The 24,163-nt window shown below is 38.2% G+C and overlaps 1 protein-coding gene and 1 pseudogene across 1 annotated transcript in view; one reads left to right on the forward strand and one right to left on the reverse strand.

Annotated features, from left to right (window-relative positions):
• The window catches only part of LOC145479642 (uncharacterized), a 167,662-nt pseudogene that overhangs the window by 123,764 nt on the left and 19,735 nt on the right, over positions 1-24,163 (forward strand).
• LOC145480142 (uncharacterized) overlaps positions 1-24,163 on the reverse strand; it is a 58,516-nt gene that overhangs the window by 20,096 nt on the left and 14,257 nt on the right. The window contains exons 8-10 of the mRNA XM_081458597.1: positions 2,816-2,887; positions 2,281-2,352; positions 1,203-1,274 (exon numbers count right to left, since the gene is read on the reverse strand). Coding sequence (XP_081314723.1) covers positions 1,203-1,274; positions 2,281-2,352; positions 2,816-2,887 — 216 coding nt within the window. The remainder of the gene's footprint in view (positions 1-1,202; positions 1,275-2,280; positions 2,353-2,815; positions 2,888-24,163) is intronic.

Below are 24,163 nucleotides of genomic sequence, written 5' to 3' on the forward strand. Positions count from 1 at the left end.
GGTTATCATAAACGATATACTGCATAAACAGGCACGATGCGTCGTGGCTTTAGACGGACGAGCTGTTTTCCTTGCCGTCAAGCTGAATTTTTCAAGTTCCCAACTCTTTCCTAGATGAAACCTCCGTTGAACTAGCAACACAGGTTGGACAATCAATGGCTAAGACATTAGGCCATGAAAGAGTTGGTGGCGCGGTCAGGAGCAGTTCATCGATTGGACCCCAGAAATGCAAAGCTCCAATTTGTGACCAATCAGTTAGCGGGATTCCAAATGGTTTTGGAACTAGTCCGATAAAACTAAATGCCAAAGGCAGTTGCGCTATTACGGTAAATTTTCCTCGCACGTATTATCATGTTCCGTTTTCTTCTTGTCATCCAGAGTAATCGTTGTAGGGCTTTCCAATCGGTTGTTGTGAACTGTTCCCTTAATTGAAGCTCTCAATTACGACTTAGAACTTGTTCTTCACTTCTCAACTTTAAGTTTGAGTCACCAATGCACATGCTGTATTAAGCTTAGGTTAAATGGCTCCTAATCTGTTTATGTCCTCAAATTTCCCAATGTCAGGAGCCCATGACTAGGAACGTGCAACTACCCTACATTCCTATCAAAATGTTTTTACAGACCGATCTATTTTTAGTTGAATTTACCGCAAATTCAGACATCCGCAGAAACCTCTGTGAAAAATCACAAGCACGGACTTAATTTCTAACTGACGTCGTCATTTCCCCGGAAGATCAAGCCGTCATGTCCACCTGAAGCCGCCATTTTTTCCTTACCGATGCACACTCATGTAGACCGCTACTGATCTATTTTGCGGGAAAAGAAGCCTGAAAATAGACCGGTCCGCAAAAATGCCTTGACATAGGCTTAGTATGGGAGTTGCACGCTCCTGGTGATGGGCTTCTGCCGATGCCCAATTAAATACAACAGCCACTTCAGAAACAAAACATTTGTTTTGATTAACAGATAGCGATCTTACACACTTCCATGTTGCTGGTTGCAAAAATTTCTCACTCGTCGGCCACAACCAAAGACGTGACTATGCAACTAGCTTTTAGAACTCTTTGATTCGAGTTATGAGATGAATTGCTCGCAACAGCTTGCCACCGAAGAAAATTGGCAATGCCCGCATTAAGCGATGCCAATAGCATTTTTATAAAATAGTCGGTTCAAGTACAATTCAATTCAATGGCAGTACTTACAGCTCAGTCAATTTGTGCAGGCCGCGAAACTGGTCATGATGTAAAATCTTTAACTTGTTGTTGTTCAGGTGCCTGTGACATTAAAAAGGCATAAATTAGCAATTGGTTCATGCTTTAGCGTACACTATCGATGTGTGGTACATGCAGAAAGCTTTGTAGAGCATAAAAGAAGAGCAAGAGTTATTCGAGGCAGTAACCTCTTTCTGACTAGTTTCTTCATTTTGATATAATAAATGGTGGTCACCCCGCTAGTTTAGCTTCATGGCTATATTGGGTGACCAGCTAATGAATGTAGTTTTAATTTATATTGTATAATTTTAACTTGCTTTGCTTTTATAGTTTACAGTTCAAATAAAACTTGCTGTTGTTTTTGTTGTTGTTGTAGCCCAGAACAACTCTAGCTAGTGGAAATGGACATCAAACCCTGAGCGAGAAAATAATTTTTCTCGCGACGTGGTTTGTTGACGCTATCAGCGTGCACTTTTGGATTTTAGTAGAACTGAACTAGTATACAAATGCAAATGCTGCGATCTGCAATTTGTAATCACTGGGCAGTGACTGGAGGTAGTCTACGAAATGGCGACGTTTTTTCGTTTTTCCAAAGTTTTGGAGGAACGGTTTGATGCAAATGGCATAAAATTCCTGAGAAGACTATTAAAAAATTGACATTTGCGGTTTCTTAAAAAGCTTGAAATTATTGAAAAAAAAAAAATGATGCGCTTGCACAGAGCTGCAATTTCAAATGAAAATTCAGTCCGAGTGATCTTTCTGAGGCGCAAAGTTTAATAACAGGTCGAGAAGTAATTGAAAGCGTAATTTGAAGTAAAATTCAGTTAAAATTATTCTAAAACAATTAGACTATTCGCTCTCGATTTGTATGAGGTGATAGTTGATGAGGCCGAATGGTGCAGTATAAGCGATACTGAATCTGATTGCGCGGCTCTCCTAGCTATGTCGTAATATCGTAAAGTATAACGTTATGTTATTACAGGGTATACAATTGGCATTCACACTATTTGGTATATTATGGGAAAGTATTCTTACGACGACTTTAATTTACGCTAAAACTTGGCCTTACAGTGTTGAAAGCTCAGTCATGTTTGCAAACACTTTTTCAGGCATCTTCTCAATCTGGTTGTTTTCCAATAGCCTATAAAAAAGTAGAGTATGTAAAACAGAAAATAAGTGTCAAGATAAACAGTTGTTCTGCGTGAGAAAGCGCCCAATCCTGGTATCATGATGTCGACATATAATCTCATGATATCACGCTGACATCATAATATCAAATCTGATACGACATCATGATATCTGTTGTTGACCCCGAAGGCCAGACATATTTCTTGACGTTTCCTTACGGTATGACTGCCTTGTTGAAATTCTGAAGGATCGCAAATAATGCCATGCTTGTTCGCTTGGCAGATAAACCGGGAAGAAGAAAGGACCTGCCTTTGGAAATATTAGAATCTTAATAATTTATTGGTAATAGGTTAATACTTCTCAAATTTAGGGCCCTTTCTGACTCTTCTTGTATTTTTTAACTGGATAGAAACTATGCCCAAAAAGGAGATTTCATGGGTGAATTATGTAAGTAACTCAAACTGTGAATTACTCACAGCTTCAGAAGCTTGGTAAGTCCATCGAAAGCTCCTTCTGGCAAACTCTGTAGTTCGTTACCAGATAGGTCCCTAAATAAAAATTTCAGATTTCAAGCTGTACGAGTGATTGATATAGACAAAATGTATCTAGCTGCGCATATGTATATGAGCAGCTGTCACAGAGAACGCATGGGATATGGCGCATAATTAATTTCTTGGCTGTTATCTGATCCAAACTCAGCTTCAAATTATTCAGTCCGAAAGCAAATTGTTTTTAAGTCAATGCTACAAATATAATGCCTTTAGAATTTACGATCCATAGCTCTAATATTCAAACTACACGAATGAGTTGTATAATTAAAGGGCATGCATGGGAACGCTGTTACAGAGAATGTATGGGCCCCTTAAACATTATTGCTAACTGCTCGGCTTTTATTCAACCAAACCAAACAAAAGGTTGCTGTTTTACCAATCATACAAAAAAACGTTCCTCTTTTATCAGAACAAAACGTCTTACTTTAGACCTGTACGAATTATTTAATTTTATTTTTATTGTAAAAGACGTTAAAGTATAAACAATGAACAAGCTAAGACAGGCGCGCTTTAAGTTTGAGGACATAAACGACAGTAGTTAAATAATACAGACGTGTTAAAAGATGATTTCCAGTCCGTACTGCGCACTCTCGAGAGTTTGTTTACATTTTTTTTGTTTTGCAACATGTAAGACCTCATAAAATGTAACATTTTGCAACTACTTATGTAAAGTAAATTCAAAGTTTCATGTCAACTGCCATTATTGACGCGAAGCTACATGCTTCGTTCTTTCTCATACCACTTGATGAAACAATTGCACAGCTGTAAAAATTAATGAAGCTGTTGGAAAAATCATTTGAAAGGCCTCAAAGATAATTTATGTATGTGGTTTGTACCGAATAACATCGATTCGCATTCCATCGAGTGAGACACAAAACGTCAGGGTGCTGAGACTGCGCAGTACAGACTGGAAATCATCTTTAACGTCCTCTGTCACGTGTGTATATCAGGACAGCTCAGTCTTGACTGACACGCATTTAACCCCGACTTTATTTCCAGTATTTTCAGGGGAGAATCACTGTATTTTGAGGAAAAAATTTTTTTTTGTTTAGACGTCTACCGTTATGAGACCCGTCTTTAGATCAGACGACGTACCAGTGCCCGAGAAGTTAAATGCATCTAAGTTTCTTTGACGTTTCAAGTAAGGAAACGGCCCTTCAGTTTGAAAATAAAATAATGAATTTGCAGGTATTTACTCACAGATCATCTAAGCTGACCAAATCCTTGAAAATATTAGACGATAACTCCTTGATATTATTGTTATGCAACCATCTATTAGAGAAAGAGTAAAACGTGTGAAATATTTTATCCTTGCCACCAAATTCACGCTTTTTTAAGAACTGGACTAACTGAAACAGGCGTTTTATGCAAGCCCTATTCATAGAAACTATAAATAAAAGAACTGATCAAACGAACGAATGAATAGTACGAACAAACAATTGTAAAGTGAAATCGCGTCGTATAAGAGACTTTTGTCGATCATCGTAGTGCATTACAATAGTATTAGTCAAAGTATAATCGTTTTTCTCGCGACATACACTAGCTGTAGTCACTTGAGATGTAGACCGCCAGGTTTCGAATGCTTTCTGCTAGTTTTCATCAGGCGATCAGGTCGACTGAACATACGTTATCATATCAACGGACACTTTGCAACACGGCTTAACAGCCAATGACACCTTGGCATGGTATTAATTATCCGCTACTCAGTTGTCCACTTCGTAAACGGTCGATGCCATTTTCGCGAAATTTAGAAATGTTTTAACTATCAACGCATTTTTCTCTACTAAATTAAAGAAAAAAAATTTGTAAGCAACCACCCAGTATCGAATCCGGAACCTCTGTTTCCTAACATTCCTTTTATATCACCACACTACCAGGTTAATCCGTTAAATCTCAGCAAAATATAATTTTAAACCGTGACTTTCTTTGAATATTAATTATAGAGCTGCCCCAACCATTAAGTAAAGCTAACCACAAGCAAACCAGTGTGAATATGAGCAATTAAGCATTTGGTGAGTGCGTTTTACTCCATCAACAAATTATGACCAGTTTCTACCTTGTCCAGGCCTAAAATAAAGCAGATATGGCATCGTCCATTCTGAAAGGCTTGGTTACCAATGAAGGCATCGACCGTTATTATGGCATCGACCGTTTACGAAACAAAAATCAGCAGCCACTACAAGGCCTAGGTCATTCGCTGCTAGATTCCTTATTCCTTCTCATTCCCCATGTGTAGCTATGTCATGTTTGTGGCGTTGCTGCACTTTGTCTGCAAGTATTCACGAATCCATGGAGACTAGAAACAGTTAGCAAGAAAAAGCACTTTTCTCTATTGCTTAAGCGAGCACAGATATTCCTCGGCGAAAACACGTGGCGGCACGAGGAGGTTTTGTCCTTGAAGCAGTAAACCGTTGGAGGAGTACGTCTTTGTTAGGGGAGAAAATGGAGGTGGCAGCTTGCAGGTGGAGGTTGCAGGTGGAGGTTGCAAACCTCTTTTTGGCAACACACATCTAGACCATACGGTCTCACATGAAGATAGCTCCCTCTAGATGCGCTCTTCCTTCACATCTTGGACTGAGCTGCGAAATTTTTTATTACCACCGGTGAAGCGCGTGTTATTGTCCTACGAGATGGCACAGGGACAACCACGAATGGAAATAAATGGACACAATGCAAGGCTTCGATGAACGTGTCTGTTTCTTCAGAGCTGACATCTTCAACATGAACTGCTTGGCTACTGAAGTAAATTACTCTGCAAGCGTATACTTTCACAGAACTTTGATCAGCCTCACACATAGAAGCCCAAAGAAGTTCAGACCCGTGTACGTAAATGAGGTTGGTAAGGCATTAGCCTCTCCTAAGGAAAGTCTAACATCACCTGTTGCATGGTGGATGTGTAACGCCTGCTTGCCTGTTGAAGTTCAACGAAGGTGATTGTTTTTGATGTGAGGTAGTCAAGATTCTCCTTTTAAAGCTGCTAGACAAAACGCAGCACCCACAAAATCACTCTTAGAAAGTGGGACCAGGATGAATAACTTTGTAACTGGAATTTGTCATGTCAGAAACGAAAATAACACTGGTAACTTAATTGAGCATTCGTTGGTGTGTTCAGGGCCCAACCACTAGGCACAATCAGTTTGAAAATACTGGGTGTTGATTCCTCTCTATCCATCGTCGGCTGGGTTCCTAGCGCCAGGAATATGATATCAATGTTTTGGGAAAATCTTGGATTTCGGCCACATGGGTAGCAACAAAGGCATGTTCCTAACGGGTCATCTTAATCAGACCGTCTGCTAGAAAAGCAGCTTTTTGGTGGTTAGCAAGTCTTCCCCACAACAAAGAAACAATGCATCACTCCTTGCTCGTAAACAAACCGTACATAGGACACTGCTGCACAACCACGTGTGAGTGTCGTGACCCATAAAATCCTAGAATTGTAACACCCATAAGTCCTTGCGGTATGTGGAATAAACAAGAAAGCGCATGGTCGAAAGTGTTGACTATTTTTGTGCATTTAGTTCGTCGTTTCTAGCTCGATACAGTATCGAGATCCTGTTGTGAAGCTCTATCGGTGAGATAGTGACACACATATCGCTACACTGGTGTTGAAGCGATAATGCATGGGGTCTTGTAGCACCTTGACATTCCAATTGTGATGACGTGTGTAGCTCCTCCCACCATCTCTACCACTGTGGGAGGTATGGTTCTTCACAACGCAACGACGAGCGCGCGCTAATGAAGCATTCTGGGATACAAGAACAACAAGGAATGGAACGGACTTGAAATAAAGGAACGATTGCTGAGGATTAGTGATTCATCTCCATCATTGAAACGAGGCGTCCAAGTCAATTTAAGCTAGACTTTTGATGATGTCCTTGGTGGTGCTCTTGATATCACTTCGTGTGTATATACTAAAAAAATTATTCTCTTCATGTCGGTGAATAGCGGCAAATTATTCACCTTGATTTCAGAGAATATTATTAGGTTAGGAAGAAACAAAAACTTAGCTATTTTGGTATTTAGGAACCTTTTCATACCACTCCGTTTAGACAGACAGATTTTTATGGTACATTAGTACAGTGAGATTCTATACTTGGAAGATCTTCACTCACAGCCGTGTCAACTTGGTCAAGCTGCGAAAAAGGTTATCGTTCAGCTCCTTAAGTCCGTTGTCAGCCAGCTCTCTGTGTCCGAAAGAAATCAAGCCCGTTTATCAATGAGTCAACATTAAAAAGAAGTCATTCAAACTATCGTAAAGTAAGTGGCAAAAACATCCTTTGGCATTTCATGAAGTATATTCTCAACCTTAGGTTGTCAAGACTTTTTTTTCTTTGTAGCCCAACTTTTCTTAACGTTGTTAAATCGCTACTGAAGGTTGACCTAAACAATGGCTGGCTTAGCACAACGGTGAAGAAGGGAATTAGCGTTACGGTTGGACGGAGGTTAGGGTTTAGTATAGGAGATAGGACGCAACTAAGACTGGCCGGAATAGCGCTGAATTTTAACCCAAAATAGAGGTAAGACAATACGGAAACGGCGCGCGCAGAAAGCTTATCAAATGGACATATTTGGTTCTTATAACATCTATAACATGTATGTTATAACATGTATCGTTAATTGCTACTTATATGAGAGATGGAAAAACTCCTCCTTACAGCCGCTCTAGCTCTTTGTTATCTTTGAAAACTGCCGGGGCTAAGTGCTGAAGATTGTTAATTGACAATGACCTGCGAATGCAATAATAACTACATTAAATTAAAGGCAAGCTTATAGCACGTTTAAAACTGCAGCATGTCACAATTACTTTACTAAGCTCCGGGCAGGAAATTTCAACCTGGCAGAATAAATATTTTTACCACACATTTAGGTATCGCTGTAAATTTTCGTGGGTAATCTTATGACAAGTATTGAGGGACCCAATGAGAGGGTCAAAATGCAAAGGACAAGTATTAATTTATAACGGTACAGCGCACTGAAATCTCTAATAACAGATTCAACGTGTTTCTTTGCGGAAGCTACGGTCTGTGTTTCACTAGGTCAGGGAACAAGAGGACGAAAACGTTTAAGTTGTAGAGGTTAGAACCTAACTAACCTAACTAACCTCTAGCTTTACTCCACAAAACATATTTGTACTCGCTTTTCTTTCTTTTAGAATGTAGGTTTTTTTCCCAACAAGTAAACAAATCTTGCTCCACTTTTGACACACATCAATGCTTGCATTGGGACCTCAACGTTTCCATCGCTCTGCAAGATTGCGCGAATATCACCTATTTCGAAGACAGATCAGTTTGGTGGGGAAAATTATTATCGTCCAGTGTCTGTTTTACCTAGGAGTTCTCGAAAATAGCCGAACGACTGGTGCTGAAGCAGCTGATTTCATTTGCTGAATAAGCCTCTTTGTTAGGACAGTTGTATGACCGGTTTTAGGAACGGCCTTATCCAACTATAACTGCTTTGCTCGGTATTCTGGATGACCTGACACTTTCTATGATTAGGTGTTAGATGTCCTTGCTAGATTTTGCTGATTATTCCAAGGCTTTTGACATTCTCTGTCTCAGAACTTCCTTATAGAAGATAAAGGTGCATCGCAAAAGTTTCTCCGGGAAATTCCTGAAGTGGATGATAAGTTATTTGTCATCAACGTCATTTTGGGGAAATTGATCAGTGATAGACGTTCAGTCATGGCACCCGTCGCATTTGATTTATCACAAGGGTCTATATAAGGTTCGGATGTAATATTGAAATTCTACGGGTCAGATCAGAGGAGGTTGGACACGGTCCGAAATGTAGTATGGAAGGTGTTATTGACCAATGAGAGGCCTCGTCCTTTCTGGACACGTTCCCTCAACTCGAGTGCAGAGGGAAGCATAGTGTATTGTTTTTAGGTGATTTTTACCCATAAAGTAGCAGCAAATGAACTGTCCAGCACATCACAATAACGGTAAGTGATTAAAGCTACTGTATGGTCCGTTTGTTTTGACATATTCGCTAGATAACCAGGAATCATTTTGACCTAAGTGCTAGCTTCCAAAATGGCGTCCTGTTTTCCAGCAAACGTAGTGGATTGATTCAGTCGCGTTTTATACAATGTTTGAAAGCTAGAAGCCGAAAATCCCATTAATTTAATGTTCGATTCCTTACGGTTTTGGGCTATTTGAGTTTAAAAACTGGTGAATTTCATAGCAAATAACATAGCAATGACACCTTGATTTGTTGATGTCATGGAAAACCAGCCGTCAAATAAAGCGAAGGTAGACGCTAGTTTAAAAGTTAATTTCTATGCACCAGAAATCAAGGATGTATAATATACATCTGGAGAAGTGTGGAGAAGATTTGTGTTTGATTCTTTTCATTAAGATTTTTAGCTTGCTTTGATGTTGTTATTATTTTGGTGTTTTGTGTAGATTCTTGAAAATTAGTACAACGATTTTTACAGGTTATACAAGGATCAGTTAGCTCTTATATTATGAGGGAAAATATGGTCATGAAATCATATATCCAGTTTTTCACGCAATTCATTTGTTGTTCTTATGTTCTTGATTTTTTCACTTGCATATATCGGTTTCAATACAACTAGGTGAATAGTTTTTGTACACATTGGTCAATATTTCTTTGGTATTCTTGTTTTCAACAGGGATCACAGTTTACACAACTGATTAAAGAACGGTTTTCTGTGATGTTTAATAATTCATGACAAGGAGCTGTGGAATGAAACGAGATAGTCCCTGTTGATATGCTTTCTTTTCAATGTTTGAGTATAGCTGACGAGCTTCCCTTTGTGAGGAAATAGCTTTGAATATTTAATTGATCTAATTTAATTTCATGTTTTGGAAAATTTGCTCCAAATTATTAGCATATTAGGTTGTTTAGTGCAATTTTATTGTGCATTTCTTGACTGATAGTTTCAGTCTGGAAGATGTTTATAATATTCTCCAATTAAAGATTGCTCTGGATTGTTGTGTTTCTGCAATGCAGATTTGTTTGTTGCCATCTCTTTTACCCATGTACATAGTACTTATCTCATATTGGTACAAGGCCAGATTTGAAATCAGTGCTTGTTTGGGTTGCCTAGAATTATAGAATAGTGATGGATGTTTTCCCAGAGGAGAGCCTAATTTGTCAAGGCAATATTTAAAAAACCCGAGATAAACACTACACAATGGTCAATGTTTTTCTTTTTCTTTTTCTTTCAAATAGTGCGAAAATCTTAAAATTATATACCATTAGCATATATCACTGAAATGAATAGTGCTTTCTGCTCATTTTGATTGGGTACCCCGGAGGTGAATAGCAAGTACTATTCTGTACTGAGTATATGCACTCAGTGTGAAGCAAAAAAGTGACTTCAGTACACAGCCAGTAATGAAACATTGCATTACAATGTTTTCATTCCGAGATGACAACACTGGAATTGGACTGATTACAGGGACAAAAGGTCATTCTTAGGTACAACTGGACACAAAAATCAATTTTGAACCGTGAAACACAGGTAAAATAATGAACGGCATGTTGCAATTGTCTCTTTATTATATATTTTAACCATGCTAAGAATTAGAATTAACTGCATTGTAAAAACAGGGCTTGAATATGGGCATGTTGATCATTGTTTCGTTTCTTGGAAATTTGTCAGCTTTTGAATTGCTTTTCAATCATTATTTGAGCAATATTATTATTATTTGAAATATCAGTTTACACACAGAAGTAATCTGAGGCAAAGAGTCTAACCGAAATAGCTTTTGTAGTACATCAAATTATTAGTAATGGTAATTGAACTGAGTGGAGTGCAATTTGGTCTGAAATCGTATGCGTGATTTCAAAATTGAACGAGCGCGCAGCGCGAGTTCGATTTAAAATCACAAGTATGATTTCAGACCAAAATTGTACAACACGAAGTTCAATTGCCACTTTATTAGATCCATTTTGAAATCGCACAATTTTATCGCCTTAAATTTTAGATTTTGGTGTAATGTTCCAGTAGCCGGTGTGTTTAAAATAGCGGAACCGGAAACGCCTCATGGTATGCAAAACGATGTCATGTGATGAGAATAGTCCAGCTGTTAAGGGACAAAATTGTTCGTTTTTTGATAAAAGCATCAAACTTGGCAGGGTAGCTAACCTCCATAAGACAAATATTTCCTTATATGGAGCCATGCCAAATTTGCTTCCACAACCATAGAATGCGCATGTCAAAAATATAGTACACAAGGCCCTTACATGGGAACGAGGCTGATGCAAAATACCGCTTATTTTGGCCTTCTGGGACTACTATGCCTAGTATCTTGCTTTTTTTTTAATACAGCAAATTAACTAATGCTTTTGAGTCTTAAATTATGTCACGTGACGTGATAGTCACGTGACCATTATTTTCAATTACCAGCAATAGGCACTGATGAAATCATTACCATTTTTCACGTGCCAATTTTATCATTTGCAATGTAGATTCTATTGTCTAGAGTAGGAAATTCAAACCTTAAATGTATGTTTGGGATGTACCAAAAACTTAATATCAGAACTATGCATCAAATCGAGGCCGAGATACAGATACAATTTATATAGGTTTCGTTGACATGATTTTCTTGAGTTACTTGCTTAGTGTGATTGAGACACCTATTTCGCGTTTGAGACTTTCAAATATGCTGGAATAGATCAGGTATGTTACAATAAACACTTGCTGAACTTTTTGGTCTGAAGGAAACGTTTTGAAAAACAGCTTTCATTGGCTATAACGTTCCTATGCCTGCCTTTAAAAACACTAGCTGGATAAAGGTTCTTTTAGTTGCAATTTCCACCACAATTGCACAAACCGGTACAGTCAACATTAGTCTTCAAGCATATGTTAATAACTTACAACAATATTCTACTTATAAACCTGATTTCCATGAATGCCGTGTGTTTAAAAAATACGATAAAGAAAGCGTTTAAATTGACTTAATGAACCAAACTCTCTAATGTTACAGGGTAAGCTGTTGCAAAGGGTTACACCGCTGTAAAACTATTTTTCATGTAGTTAGTTCTCGGAAAGGGAACAACAAGTTTGTTAACCGAGTCCCTCAGAGCATAATTTGATTCATTTCGCGTTACAAATTTAGAAGTGAGATATTCGGAAACCAGACCGTTTAAAGACTTGAAAACTATTAATTAGGGCTTGCTGAATTTGATGTTGAAATTGCAAGTCTTTCCAGCTGAGTCTGTAAAACAAGGAATCGACATCAGCGTCACAGCGCGATGAAGTTATTACTCGTGCAGCGCAGTTTTGTTGTTTTCGTACCTTGTTAGATAATGTTTTGCCACAATTACCCCAGATTAGGTTGCAGTAATCAAAGTGAGGTTGAACTAGAGGCACAAATGGCTTAACTCGCTTTAGGGCTCCAATTGCAGTTCTAAGCGATCTTTTGGCACATTTTATCAATGTGGGAATGCCATGTTAGATTTTCATTGATATATACTCCAAGTGATTTCACAGAGGAAACTTGTTCAATCGGAACATTATTCAATGGAGAGTTCGAGTGTATCAGATAGAGTACTTAATCTTTGCCTGGAGCCGATCAACAGAAATTCTGTTTTTGTAGCGTTCAAGGGAAGTCTGTTAGACACAAGCCATCTGCTTAGCTTTTCAAGGTCGTGATATAGACTAGACTGAATCAGACGCAAATCAGAACCAGCATAAGTGATGTGGGTGTCATCATCATGCATTCTAGGTACGCCGGCTAAACGATAGACAGTTACGCAAATCGTTAATATAAATTAGAAATAAAAGAGGACCAAGGATGGTTCCCTGTGGCACACCACATTTAAGAGTAGATAAGTCAGAGAGAAAGCCATTAACGGAGCACCGTTGTGTGCGATTAGTCAAATATGATTAAAACCAATCAAGAGTTTTCCCATGAGTTCTACACCGAAATTAGTTATATCCCGTTTAGTTAAGCCAGACTTTCGCGCGGAAATTTTTTTCTGAGAAGTTTACCACTGTAACCTGATGAGTTAGTTATGTCAGAAATGTAAAAAAAATGGGGGTTCACCGAGAACATGCCCGAAAGAACACCCTAAATCTGAAAAAAATCGGGCTTCGTTAGCGAATAAGGCCACAGTGTCTGTAAGCCCAAAAATATTGCAAGTAGATCTTTGAAATGAAATGTTCTCTGCCAAATATTGTTTCAGTGGACCTATTAGGTGAATTTAGTAAACTGGTGAGGTTCCTTAAAGAACAAGTTCGCATGTAGCGACCATAGTTTCACGCGCCTTGCAGCCGCAAGATGGCAGGATCCGATGTCCCATGGGCAGAAATCGTTTTAACTTCCCACATCGATTTTCTTTTCATTTTTGGACGATGTGGAGATAATGGTAAATAAAATCTGTTTCTGGAAAGAAAAGTAGGGGTCACGGAACGTCCAAGATCGTTAAATCCAGGCAAAGCTATAGCAATAGCCATCTGTCCTATCATTGCTTATTTTATTACTTAGCGCGAGCTCTCATGCATGACGTGACTTGTGAATTTGCATGCGCAGTAAGGATGCGCAGAAACAATTAGTGCGATTAGTGCTAAACAATTAGGTGGCTCCCTAAAGTATTTAGTAATTTCTCTTAACGTTTTCCCTGTAGAGATTTACCAGTTGGTTAGCTCAATTGGGAGAGCGCCGGACTGCTGTGCGGGAGGTCGAAGGTTCGAGCTCCAGACCGGACCAACACTCAGGGTCTTAAAATAACTGAGGAGAATGTGCTGCCTTTGTAATTACATCTACAAATGGTTAGACATTCAAGTCTTCTCGGATAAGGACGATAAACCGTAGGCCCCGTCTCACAGCACTTCACTGATCTGGTTCTTGTGGGACGTTAAAGAACGCATGACACTGTTCGAAAAGAGTAGGGGACGTAGAACCCGGTGTCATGGTCTATCTGACTTGTGCCGGTCATTGGTCTGGGGTGGGTAAGGTGAGATCATACATGGACTGAAGTGGCTGCAAAGTGCGCCTTCATATGCTGACGTCCGATCTTACCCCTCTGGTTCCTCCGCAATTCAGCCTCTGGCTGCAAGAGAGGAAATTGGCACCAACTATCTATCTATCTATCTATCTATCTATCTATCTATCTATCTATCTATCTGGGTACTGTTAAAATAAGGCTTATTTTTTGGTTATCAATTTTTGGATTAAGGCCGTTACTATGGCAACACCTCATCTAATGACAGGCAGATATATTCCTCATTTTGGCCTAAACTCCTTAATATTTATACTCCCTTTCGGTAAAATGTTTTTATACTTTGCCACATCATGGAAATGATGTTGCGTGACATTTTGAATTGATAAAAAGTCAAGGTTGTTCAGACGGTTTTTTCCAATATTCTGTAATTTTTCATTCTTCTAAATATATTAAGTTAGGTCTGACAGATTTTAACAAAATAGGGTATTTTATAGGAATTGTATGTGGCTACAACTGAGCCAAATTAAAAAAAAAACGCAGCGAAGGAAACGCGAGAAAATTCACAGCCAGTTTTGCTTTTTGTGCTCATGTTGACGTCATAAAAATCGAAAAACACTGACGTTTTCCTTTGAGCGCGCGCAGATTACTTGAGCTTTCATCCTATGCGCGCGTGCAATCGTAAAATTATAGTAAGCCACCTTAAGCAAATCACTTCAATAGCCAACATAGATCCATGCCTTGTCTAAGCCTCGATTTGATGAAGAGCCCCAATATGACACTGTACATGCCGAAACACAAGTTTCCAAGTTTGAATCTCTGATGACTCTATATGTAATGTTCAAAATGATTACTTCTTTTTATTTGCGAGGAAAAACGAGGAAGTATAGAAATAAAAATTATTAATCGTATTAATGCAATATTCGGTATTATTTTGTTTATTGAAAATGATGGTCACGTGACTAATCACGTGACAAATTTTTAGACTCCCAGATACTTTATAAGTTGCTGTTGTATTAAGAAGCAAGAAATCTAGGCAAAGAACTCCGGAGAAAGCTTAGAAATAAGCATTTTAACTCAGCCTCGTTCCCATGTAGGGGCCAAATATGTAATTTTTTGACATGCGCGTAGCATGTTTGTGGGTGTAAATTTGGGATGGCTCCATATCAGAAAATGTTAACTTTATAGAGGTTAGTAATCCTGGGAAGTTTCATGCTTTTATCACAAAACGAACAATTCTGGTTATTTTTGGCTCTTAACAGCGGGACTAAGAACTCATTCGAGCATGACAAAGAAACAAGCAGTTCTGAAGTCAGAACGATAATAGTCCTACTTCATGCATAAAAGTTCAATTCTCGTGGCCTGAATCAATGATGGGAGGCCTTCCTTTCTTCTGTAGTTGAGGCTGAGACTTTTCGTCGTCTTCGGAGAAGGAATTTGAAGGTGCATCCTTTGTAATTCTGCGATGGACTGCTTTTGAGTTGTGAAACTCCATCGCCAGTTCGCGATGCCCAGTGGAAAGTACGTTTTTTTTTTTCTTTTAAATACCGTTTATTGGTATGATTTTAAGGGAGTCCAGCTCGTTATCATCTCTGTTTATTTTTGTGACCTCGGTGTAGAACTCAATACTCAGGACCTTGTCAAGTTCTTGCGGTGCCATTTGTTTCAAGATATTTTCAAGATGGCGGGACTGGCACCAGCTTCGTAAGACGTTCGTTTATTCACTGTTTTGTGGAGCGGGGCGTATTTTGACTATGTTTATTCACAGCGACAGCGTTGAGCTCTTGTGTTGCTTTGTTTGAAACTACCGAAAACCTGGAAACATCTACCTTCTTGAGATGGCTCTGAATTTGTTGTTGTGTGGTTTTCGTTTGTTTATGTTTTACTGGACTCGGTATCATATGGATCTTGAGCAGATGTTGAAGAAAAATCGCCAAAATATTCGTCAAAATGGACACTGAAAGTTGGAAACTTCCGTTAAAGTAGGTCTTCAGCTTGAAGGAGTTCATAATCGTCATTCAGAAATTGTAATTAATTAAATTCGTCAATTTTTTTTTTTGGGAAAAAACAACAATAACAACAAAGTTTGGCAATAGCAGTTGCAAAATTCTCCACACAATGGCTTTTTGCCTTTCATTTTCCTGAAATTTTATTGATTACTTTGAACTAACCTTGAAATCTGATTGGTTGTTTTGTTTTACCGTCCCATTCTCATTGGTTGAGAAAAAGATGCGATTTAGAGCAAAAAATAGTGTGATTCGTGAATAAATTGCACCACTGAGAGCCAATCAGATTGCAAGGATAACCATTGATTTCAAAATGGGTTTAATAAAAACATAAATCACATATAACTGCAGCTACTATATTTATTTTCCACGCCCAGATGTGGTACAGTATTGCAAAAGTTTAAATAGTAACACTGGTAAATATGAATGATGATATCACTGAAAAGGAGTTGTGCTCTCCAATATTTTTTATACCAGTGATATATGCATGAATAGTGATACACTTCATTCCTTGTGACAAACCAAAACACCCTCATCATTTAGGAAAATGTCTTCTCCTCAATATATCAAGGATGCATGTTTTGGCCAGAGTATTTTCCAAGTTTGGTCAGCAAATTGAACTTTCTCTTTCTGTTATTACTGTGAACTAACTTGCCATCATCATCTTGAAATTTTGTACAACTAGCTGTAAAAACGATATTCATTGTCACAAGAATTTAAACTGTGACAGATGTCAAGCCTGAGTTCTCATTTAGTTCCACCCTGCTTGCAGGGTGACTATCAGGGTGATTCATGGTGTACTCAGTCACTTCCTGTGACCTCATTTGTAGGTTGTTTTACAGAGTATCCCACCACGTTAGTTTCACTCCGTTGAGCAGTTTAGAACCCGTATCAAATGGATTAATTAAATGAAAGAGTACAATAAGATACACTAAATCTCAGGCAATGATACACACTGTACAAAAGCTGACATAGGGCCAGGTCTGACAAATTCCGTTCTCTTGAGTTCCGTGTAAAGTAATAATAGACAACTTTTGAGCTATAAATGTAAAAATAACATGCAGTATATAAGTAATAACATACGTTACAAAGAAGCAAGATATATAGAGAAAATATCGGCGAAGTGATTGATCGATCGATCCCGCGTGGACATAATCGATCAGCAAAAAAAAAAAAAAAAAAAAAAGAAATATGTTTGTACTGCCTCAGTCGATCAGCAAGTGTTGACAAGATGACCCAAAGAAATGTGGAGCAGAATAAAGTTGGAAGTCTAGCGTTTAAATCGAAAATACGAGCGAAATTCTGCTTTTCACAGATTTTCACTCGCCTAATCAGAGACCCGAACAGCTTGAGGGCTCACGTCAACTGAAGAACGTTGCAACATTTACTCAAGCTGCATTTCGAATCGTGTCCAACCTGCTCTGGATTGAGATCTCCAGGATAGTGTCATGTTTCAGTGTCTCTAGTATACAGGTGACACTAACTCGTAAGCCCACAAGAAGGTATATAATATTTCGGGAGCAACGGCAAATATGAACTGTTGTCTTAATAGTCAAAGATAATGTTTAGGTGACAAAACGAGAACTAGTTTCTACATCTCAGATGAATCGTCATGACTCTTTTGATGGGAAAGATATCGGTATCCAATGGAAAATTTGTTTTTCAGTTTTAAAGGCCACAAGGAAGTTTTTATTCTTAGAGGAGGATTAGAGGACGAGAATGATGGTGTAGAAAAAAAATTTAACCTCTCGATGTGGCTTAACATAAGCCTTCCTAGGCAGATGACACAGAAAAATATGACAAACGTATTGCTTGGTGGCCTGCTCTTCCTCCCTTGAGAGGGATTTTTCAGTGGATAGTTAAGGCATGGCATAATCACCTACACACATAACAATTTTTTTCAAACATGTGGGGTAAGAACGTTCAAGAGTTACAACATTGTGAGCTAAGTTTCCGCGTAAAATAAATATTTAAAAAAATAAAATATTTTACTAACAAAAGCTACTAGACATCGAACAGCAATAACGACGGCAACAACAATAATAAAAAATACATACCACTTTAATTGTTGCGAAAAAAATGTTAAATTCATTTGAAATGGAAACAAAATCTGGTTAAAACTATTTACTAGCTAACTTTTGTTGCGGAAAAAAATTTCATCCCATGAGGAGTCTATTTCAAAATTCCTAGTTTTAATTCTTTTTATAAACGATTTTATCTTTGTTGCCGGCCGTGTTTTGTCTGTTAACTTGTCCAAATCTTTTCGGCATCGTTTCTAAAAGAGTTCAAACCGTAGTTTCTTTCTAATTAACCAAAAATGAGGATAAATTTTGGAGAGGCGAGACAGCCTTTCGAAGGGTGGCCGGCCAGTCCGGGTCCAGGAGTAGGGTGTGGGATACGTTTCCTGATAAACTTTCGGATGGACACCCTAGAACTGAAATGAATTCTCTTTTACTTTCTGGTGATTTCAACGTTTATTTTAAGGGCGCCAAATATCTAAAATTGTAGTAATCAACTTTCACTCATTATCAAAACAAACATAATTGTTTAAAGACGCTTACCACTGCAGCGTCTACCTGCGACCTAGCAGGCCTGAAGACACCCTAGTTTTCACTCTTATTTGACATACCTTGGTGTTATTGCGACAGAATAGTTGCGTGAATTAGAATGGCAACAAACGCTAAAAGTTGTTGTATATTTTGTCTGCGAACTTTTAAGTCTTTTAGCAATTGTTTTTATTGATCTATTGACTAAATGACTAGGCTGATGAATTTGACTGACCCTAGTTTAAACAGGCCTCTAGGCCACCTTCGCCCCTTTTACTGTGGGCAGAAAGTTCTTGCGGATCGTTTAGGGGATGGGCACATTCACTGATCCAGGAAAAAGCAACCTCGTCATGAACACAGCGGGCAGACCACGTGAAAATGATCCCTTGGATTGGATCACCGAATCAGAAGTCGACATGACAAGCTGCATCTGTTAGTTTTATGATAGATGACAATGCTAGTGAAGCTGACGATGTCGAATAAGCCTGCTGGGACAAATGAAGCGATAATTATCACCGACGGGATTTAATACTGAATCATCCGTCGAAAAAGCTGCATCTTAAAGGTTTGTTATAGCTGACAGTGACAATAAAAGCTGTCGACGTAGAATTGACTATGTTGGAGGTTAAGGAATCGGACGCGGAAGCTGTATGGGATGCTGCGCCTGAAAGTTTTAACCTTGTTAACCTTGAAAAAGTGTATAACCTCGTGTTACCTTGCTGAAAGTGACACTGAAGCTAACACATAAGTGACATAGTCCTCACTCACTGTAGTTACCGTTAGTGGTTCCTTATTAACTTGAAATAATGTTTGCACATTGAGCTGTTTGTCAAAAAAGGAAATAGCTTCTCTTCGTCCCTAAAATGTGCGACCTGACGTGCTTGAGCGCAAAAGTAGACTTACGTCGAATCATTACCATAATCCTGATCAAATAGAAATTAGCTACTGATGACTGTGTTAAATTGCTATGTAAACCAAGTAGCAGAAAACGAAATGCTTACAGTGTTTCTAAGGACGTCAGGTTATTAAATATTCCAGGCGGGAGGCTCCTCAGTTTGTTGTCGTATAACCACCTGCAATTTAGTGAACTGTTAAAGTAAATAGTTTCTTCAACACATAAACTAGGCCACCGTGAAATACATGCTAGACTAATGCACTGACCATTCGATTTGTTTGCTTAGGTCTTTTAGAGAATGAGGTCGAGAATACGGTCTATTGACGCGGCGTAAAATAGTATCCCAAAACTGTAAAGATATTTGATTTAACAAAAAAAACAAAAAAACAAACAAAAAAAAATATACGATTGTCCTCCAGCGGGTTATAGAGTTCAAAACATTGAGATTTCAACTGTCTGTCTGAGATCTCCACTCCTCAAAGATCAAAGACAGGGACCGTTAGAAATGTTAATGTTTTAAACCGCTTGCTCTTACGCCCACCTATGCAGGATAAAAAAAAAATCGATTTTCTTAAAGTTTGTCAGGAAGAAGCTTTGTACTAACTTACTTAAAAACTGTAACTTTGAGATTGGTTGCATTTTTATTTTCTAGTCGAGACGGCCTTACGTATTTCGCCCACAAAAGAGCAAAACTCGGCCCCAAAATTAGGCTTTTTACGAGCGCTAGCAAGCGAAAATAAAAAGCGTGGCTGGAAAAGTTAACCTATAGTACCAAAATATCATCGTTTTGCAGTTATTTAGCGTTGTCAGGTCCACATGAAATTTAAACCTGAATTTTTAGCAAATTTTCAAAATTATACACTTTGACGATATTGCGTTAAATTCAAGTTTTTATCGCAAATCTAGCTTAAGTAAATAAAACAAAAAAAAATTGAGAGCGTCTCGAAGACCAGGCACTTGAGCTAATCGCCTGACATTTTAACCTTTCACGCCGCGATCATTATCTCCAACATTGATCCAGAGATATTGGCCTGTGGATCTAGTCTTTAGGCCTGTGGGTCTAGTCTTTACGTCTCTTAGATCAGCTACTGTAATTATGAAATCATACATTTGGCGGTCGGCGACTACAGACAACACACGCAACGAAATTTCAGATAACAAATCAGTATCGAAAATAATCTTTGAGAAAACTAGCGGAATACATAGTTCACGAAATACGTGGAGTAATTTCTTACCTTAATTTTTGTTTAAAAATGGGCTGAAATGGTAACTTTTATACGCTGCGTGTACGAAACATTTTCAACTGTCGCAAGGTCACGTAATAACCTTCTATCGTGCGCCTGCGTTACCATTTCTTTGTTTGTTTGGTCACGCAGCCGCGTGACTAGTTACTACGTGACCTGGCGACAGATTTTTTACGGGACGCAACGTCCAGTTGTCTCAAACTTATTAAATGTAATAAGCAATGATGATACATTGATTTACTATCATCTCTATTAAAATCTTGGCTTTTAATCTTGAATAATAACAGTCCAAAAAAATGCGTTTTTTTACATTTTTTTGTGGATTTATTTGTGATACTCTTGAATTTCCTTCGGTGAAATCTTCCAGATTTTTTACAGTACATTAAACTCGGCAGAATACGAATTTTAAACACAGAGAAGTAGGTTTTGTAAAGATAGTTTTTTAGATTTTCGAAATCTTTGTCTTTTAGCGCTGTGGAAAAACTGGTCGGATAGATTTCCCTGAAAAACGAGTACGAACTAAAAATAAAATTTTTACTACCAGTCTGCCAAATTTTACGGAATTTCACGAAGGAAACGCGGGAAAATCCACTGTCAGTTTTGTTAAGCCTACCCAGGATAAGGGAGAATTTTGATTTGAGTTTTTTAACATTGCAACTGAGGTTTTCTGTTTGAGAATACTACAAGGGCAAGCGTAGATATGAAATATATCTTCGGTTGTTTAACTTGTGCTCACTCGTAAGAAATAAGGTTGGAAAAGAGTAGAGATATTCCATGATTTCAAGCAACCATATATTATTTGGTTACTATATAGACATACTGATAATGACGTTTTTCACGATTTTCGGAAGATTTCCCAACACTTTCAGAAGATTTCCGAAGATTCTCCAAAAATTGTCCGTCGGCCACACGAACGTTTCCGAACAATTTTCCAAAATGTCCGAAGAATACCGACGATTTCCGAAGATAACCGAGAATTGCAGAATACTCTCGAGGAAGATCCGAAGATGTTTCGATCTTACACCAACAAATTTAAGTACAGTTTAAGGGTTAAACATGATATCAGGGAGGTAATCGATATTTTCACTAGTGAGGATATAGAGATTGAACATTCGCGCGTACGATTTTTATTCACGAGTTGAGTAGTATTAGAAAACGAACAAGTGAGCGCAGCGAACAAATGAGTTTTCTGATACGTATCAACGAGTGAATAAAAATCGTAAATGCATTTTCCGTGCTGTAATTTGTTTATTTCATAGGTACTGAGATTTTTTCCTGTAGAATTTGGTAGACAAATTGCACAATACAATATTGCTACCGATGCGTTGGGTTTGTTCCCTTTTCCCTGCTTCTTTAGCTGTTTTTGCTTGGATTGAAGAACTTTCCTGGTTTTCTGAAAGACCAAGTCGTTGATTATGCTGGCAGAATAGCCCTCTTTCTTCAAGTGTCGCTCGAAGCTGTCAATTAAACTTCGAAGCGAAGTTGGCTCGTACTCGGTGCCATTTTTCGTACGGACGGAGATGATAAATTGGCTAAGTTATTCAACTCAACGGCCGAAATATCTTCAATTTTCCTGTCTTCCTGCTTCCTTTTCAAAAATCTTTTTAAGCAATCTTACATCTCGTTCAATTTTTTGAGCGGTATTTTTGTTTTCTTGTCCTAAAATAAATTATTCAACTAAGCAAAGAGAAGCAAACCTTCCCTTGGCCATTTTTCAGAGCGTGCGGGCTTTCTACAACGGCTCTCGGATGACGTTCTCTTCAGTACGTTCATTCATCAGTAGTAAAATTTCGTCGTTTCCGTTGCTGATTGGACGGACGGTATTTTTCATGATGAAATTTTGTCGTTTGTGCTTCTGATTGGCTACATTTTGGATCAGTACCAGTTTATTCACTATGATTTTCGTGGGTAAATCTCAGTACCTATCAAATAAATGGAAAATACGCCACCCGAGTCTCGGATGAGGTTTCGTATGAATTTTACGACTGGTGTATTTTCCAGTAAAAAACTCGCGTCTATATTATAAGAGTATTAGTCGTATCTAAAACTAATTCTAGATTGTGATTGGTTTCTCGCGCACCTATTTGCCACGTAATCGGCACGGTGAGTGTCCATTAACAGGTATCCAATTTGAACTTTTTGTAATTGGATACTCACGTGATTCGCGCGTCAATTACGCACGCTTCAATGGCTTCATTCGCAATGTTTCCTACAGTTTTCAAAACTTATGGAAAGCGCTACAGACGTTTTCGTTCAAAAGAAGTTCTCGAAAGACATTTCTAATTCCGAAATTTGTTACAGATATGATTAATTAGTAATTGGACCTCCTATCGTACAATTTTGGGAGTAATCGACTCTATAACAAAATTGTAGATCGCGATTAGCTCTCTCCGCGCCAATTTCTCACGTAATCGGCGCGCGATCACGTGGATATCCGATTACAGGTATCCAGTTTGAATTTTTTGCAATTGGATACCTGTAATTGGATACCCACGTCATTTGCACGTCAATTACGCGCACTTTAGTGGCTTCCTTCGCAATGTTTCGTTCGTTTTTCAAAACTTAAGGAAAGCGCTAAAGACGTTTTCGCTCAAAAGAAGTTCTCATAAATTTTTTTAATTCCGAAATTTGTTATAGATACGATCAATTAGTAATTGGGAGTAAGGGAGTAATCGTGCTCGTAATTTCAAATTACGATTTTGAAATTACTCGCGCGATTTCTCCCTGAATTGTACTCCACTCAGTCCAGTTACTATTACTAATCGTGCTCGTAATTTCAAATCGGCCTTGGCTTTCGCGCACGTCCGATTTTCACATTACTCGCGCGATTACTCACTGAATTGTACTCCACTCGGTCCATTTACTATTACTAATCAACTTCAATATTTATTTATTACTTTTTCTAAACTATTCATAAGCTAGAGTCTTTTAGCAGTTTACTTTTGTTTATCTGTTGTAGATGAGCCGATGAATTTTGGGCGAATGGGCGCATCAATTTTGTAGGCAATTTTAACTAGCCACACCCCGGAGAGCTGTGAGCAAAAAGTTCTTGCGGATCGTTTAGAGGATGGGCACGTTTACTGATCCAAGAAAAAGCAGCCCTGTCATGAAGGTATAGAAGGCGATTCGTTTGGTTCGCGCCTTCATCCTTAATTATTCTTGTTGATATTTCACTTTGTTATACTATTTATTGCATATTTTCATTTTATTTCTCAATGTACAACTGACGATGGCCGCTGTCTCATCCGAAACATATATTGTCTTCATTAAATAATGAACTTCAAAAACATCGTGTGGTTCATCAAGGCTATTATTTTTATTGTTATTATCATTATCATTATCATTATCATTATCATTATTATTATATATTATTACTAATTTCTATATGTATATGCAGGAGCTCTAGAGTAATACCTTTTGGTTTCAATAGCGATACCGAATGGAAGAATTATATCATGTTTGTTAATTTGGAACCTTAATTATGTCCATACAGGGTTACTGATTTGGGACCTGTTCTAGTCGGACTCGGCATCACTGCTCTTACTTTATATTTTCCATAAAAACAGGACAGAATTATTCTTTTTGTTTAGCGGAAAACCATGCTATAAGTCGACAACCAAGTACTATCATCAAAATTGTCTGGTGGTAATGGCGTATTTTAACGTTTG

The sequence above is a fragment of the Orbicella franksi genome, chromosome 2, assembly GCF_964199315.1.
Source record: "Orbicella franksi chromosome 2, jaOrbFran1.1, whole genome shotgun sequence".
Classification (NCBI taxonomy): Eukaryota; Metazoa; Cnidaria; class Anthozoa; order Scleractinia; family Merulinidae; genus Orbicella; species Orbicella franksi.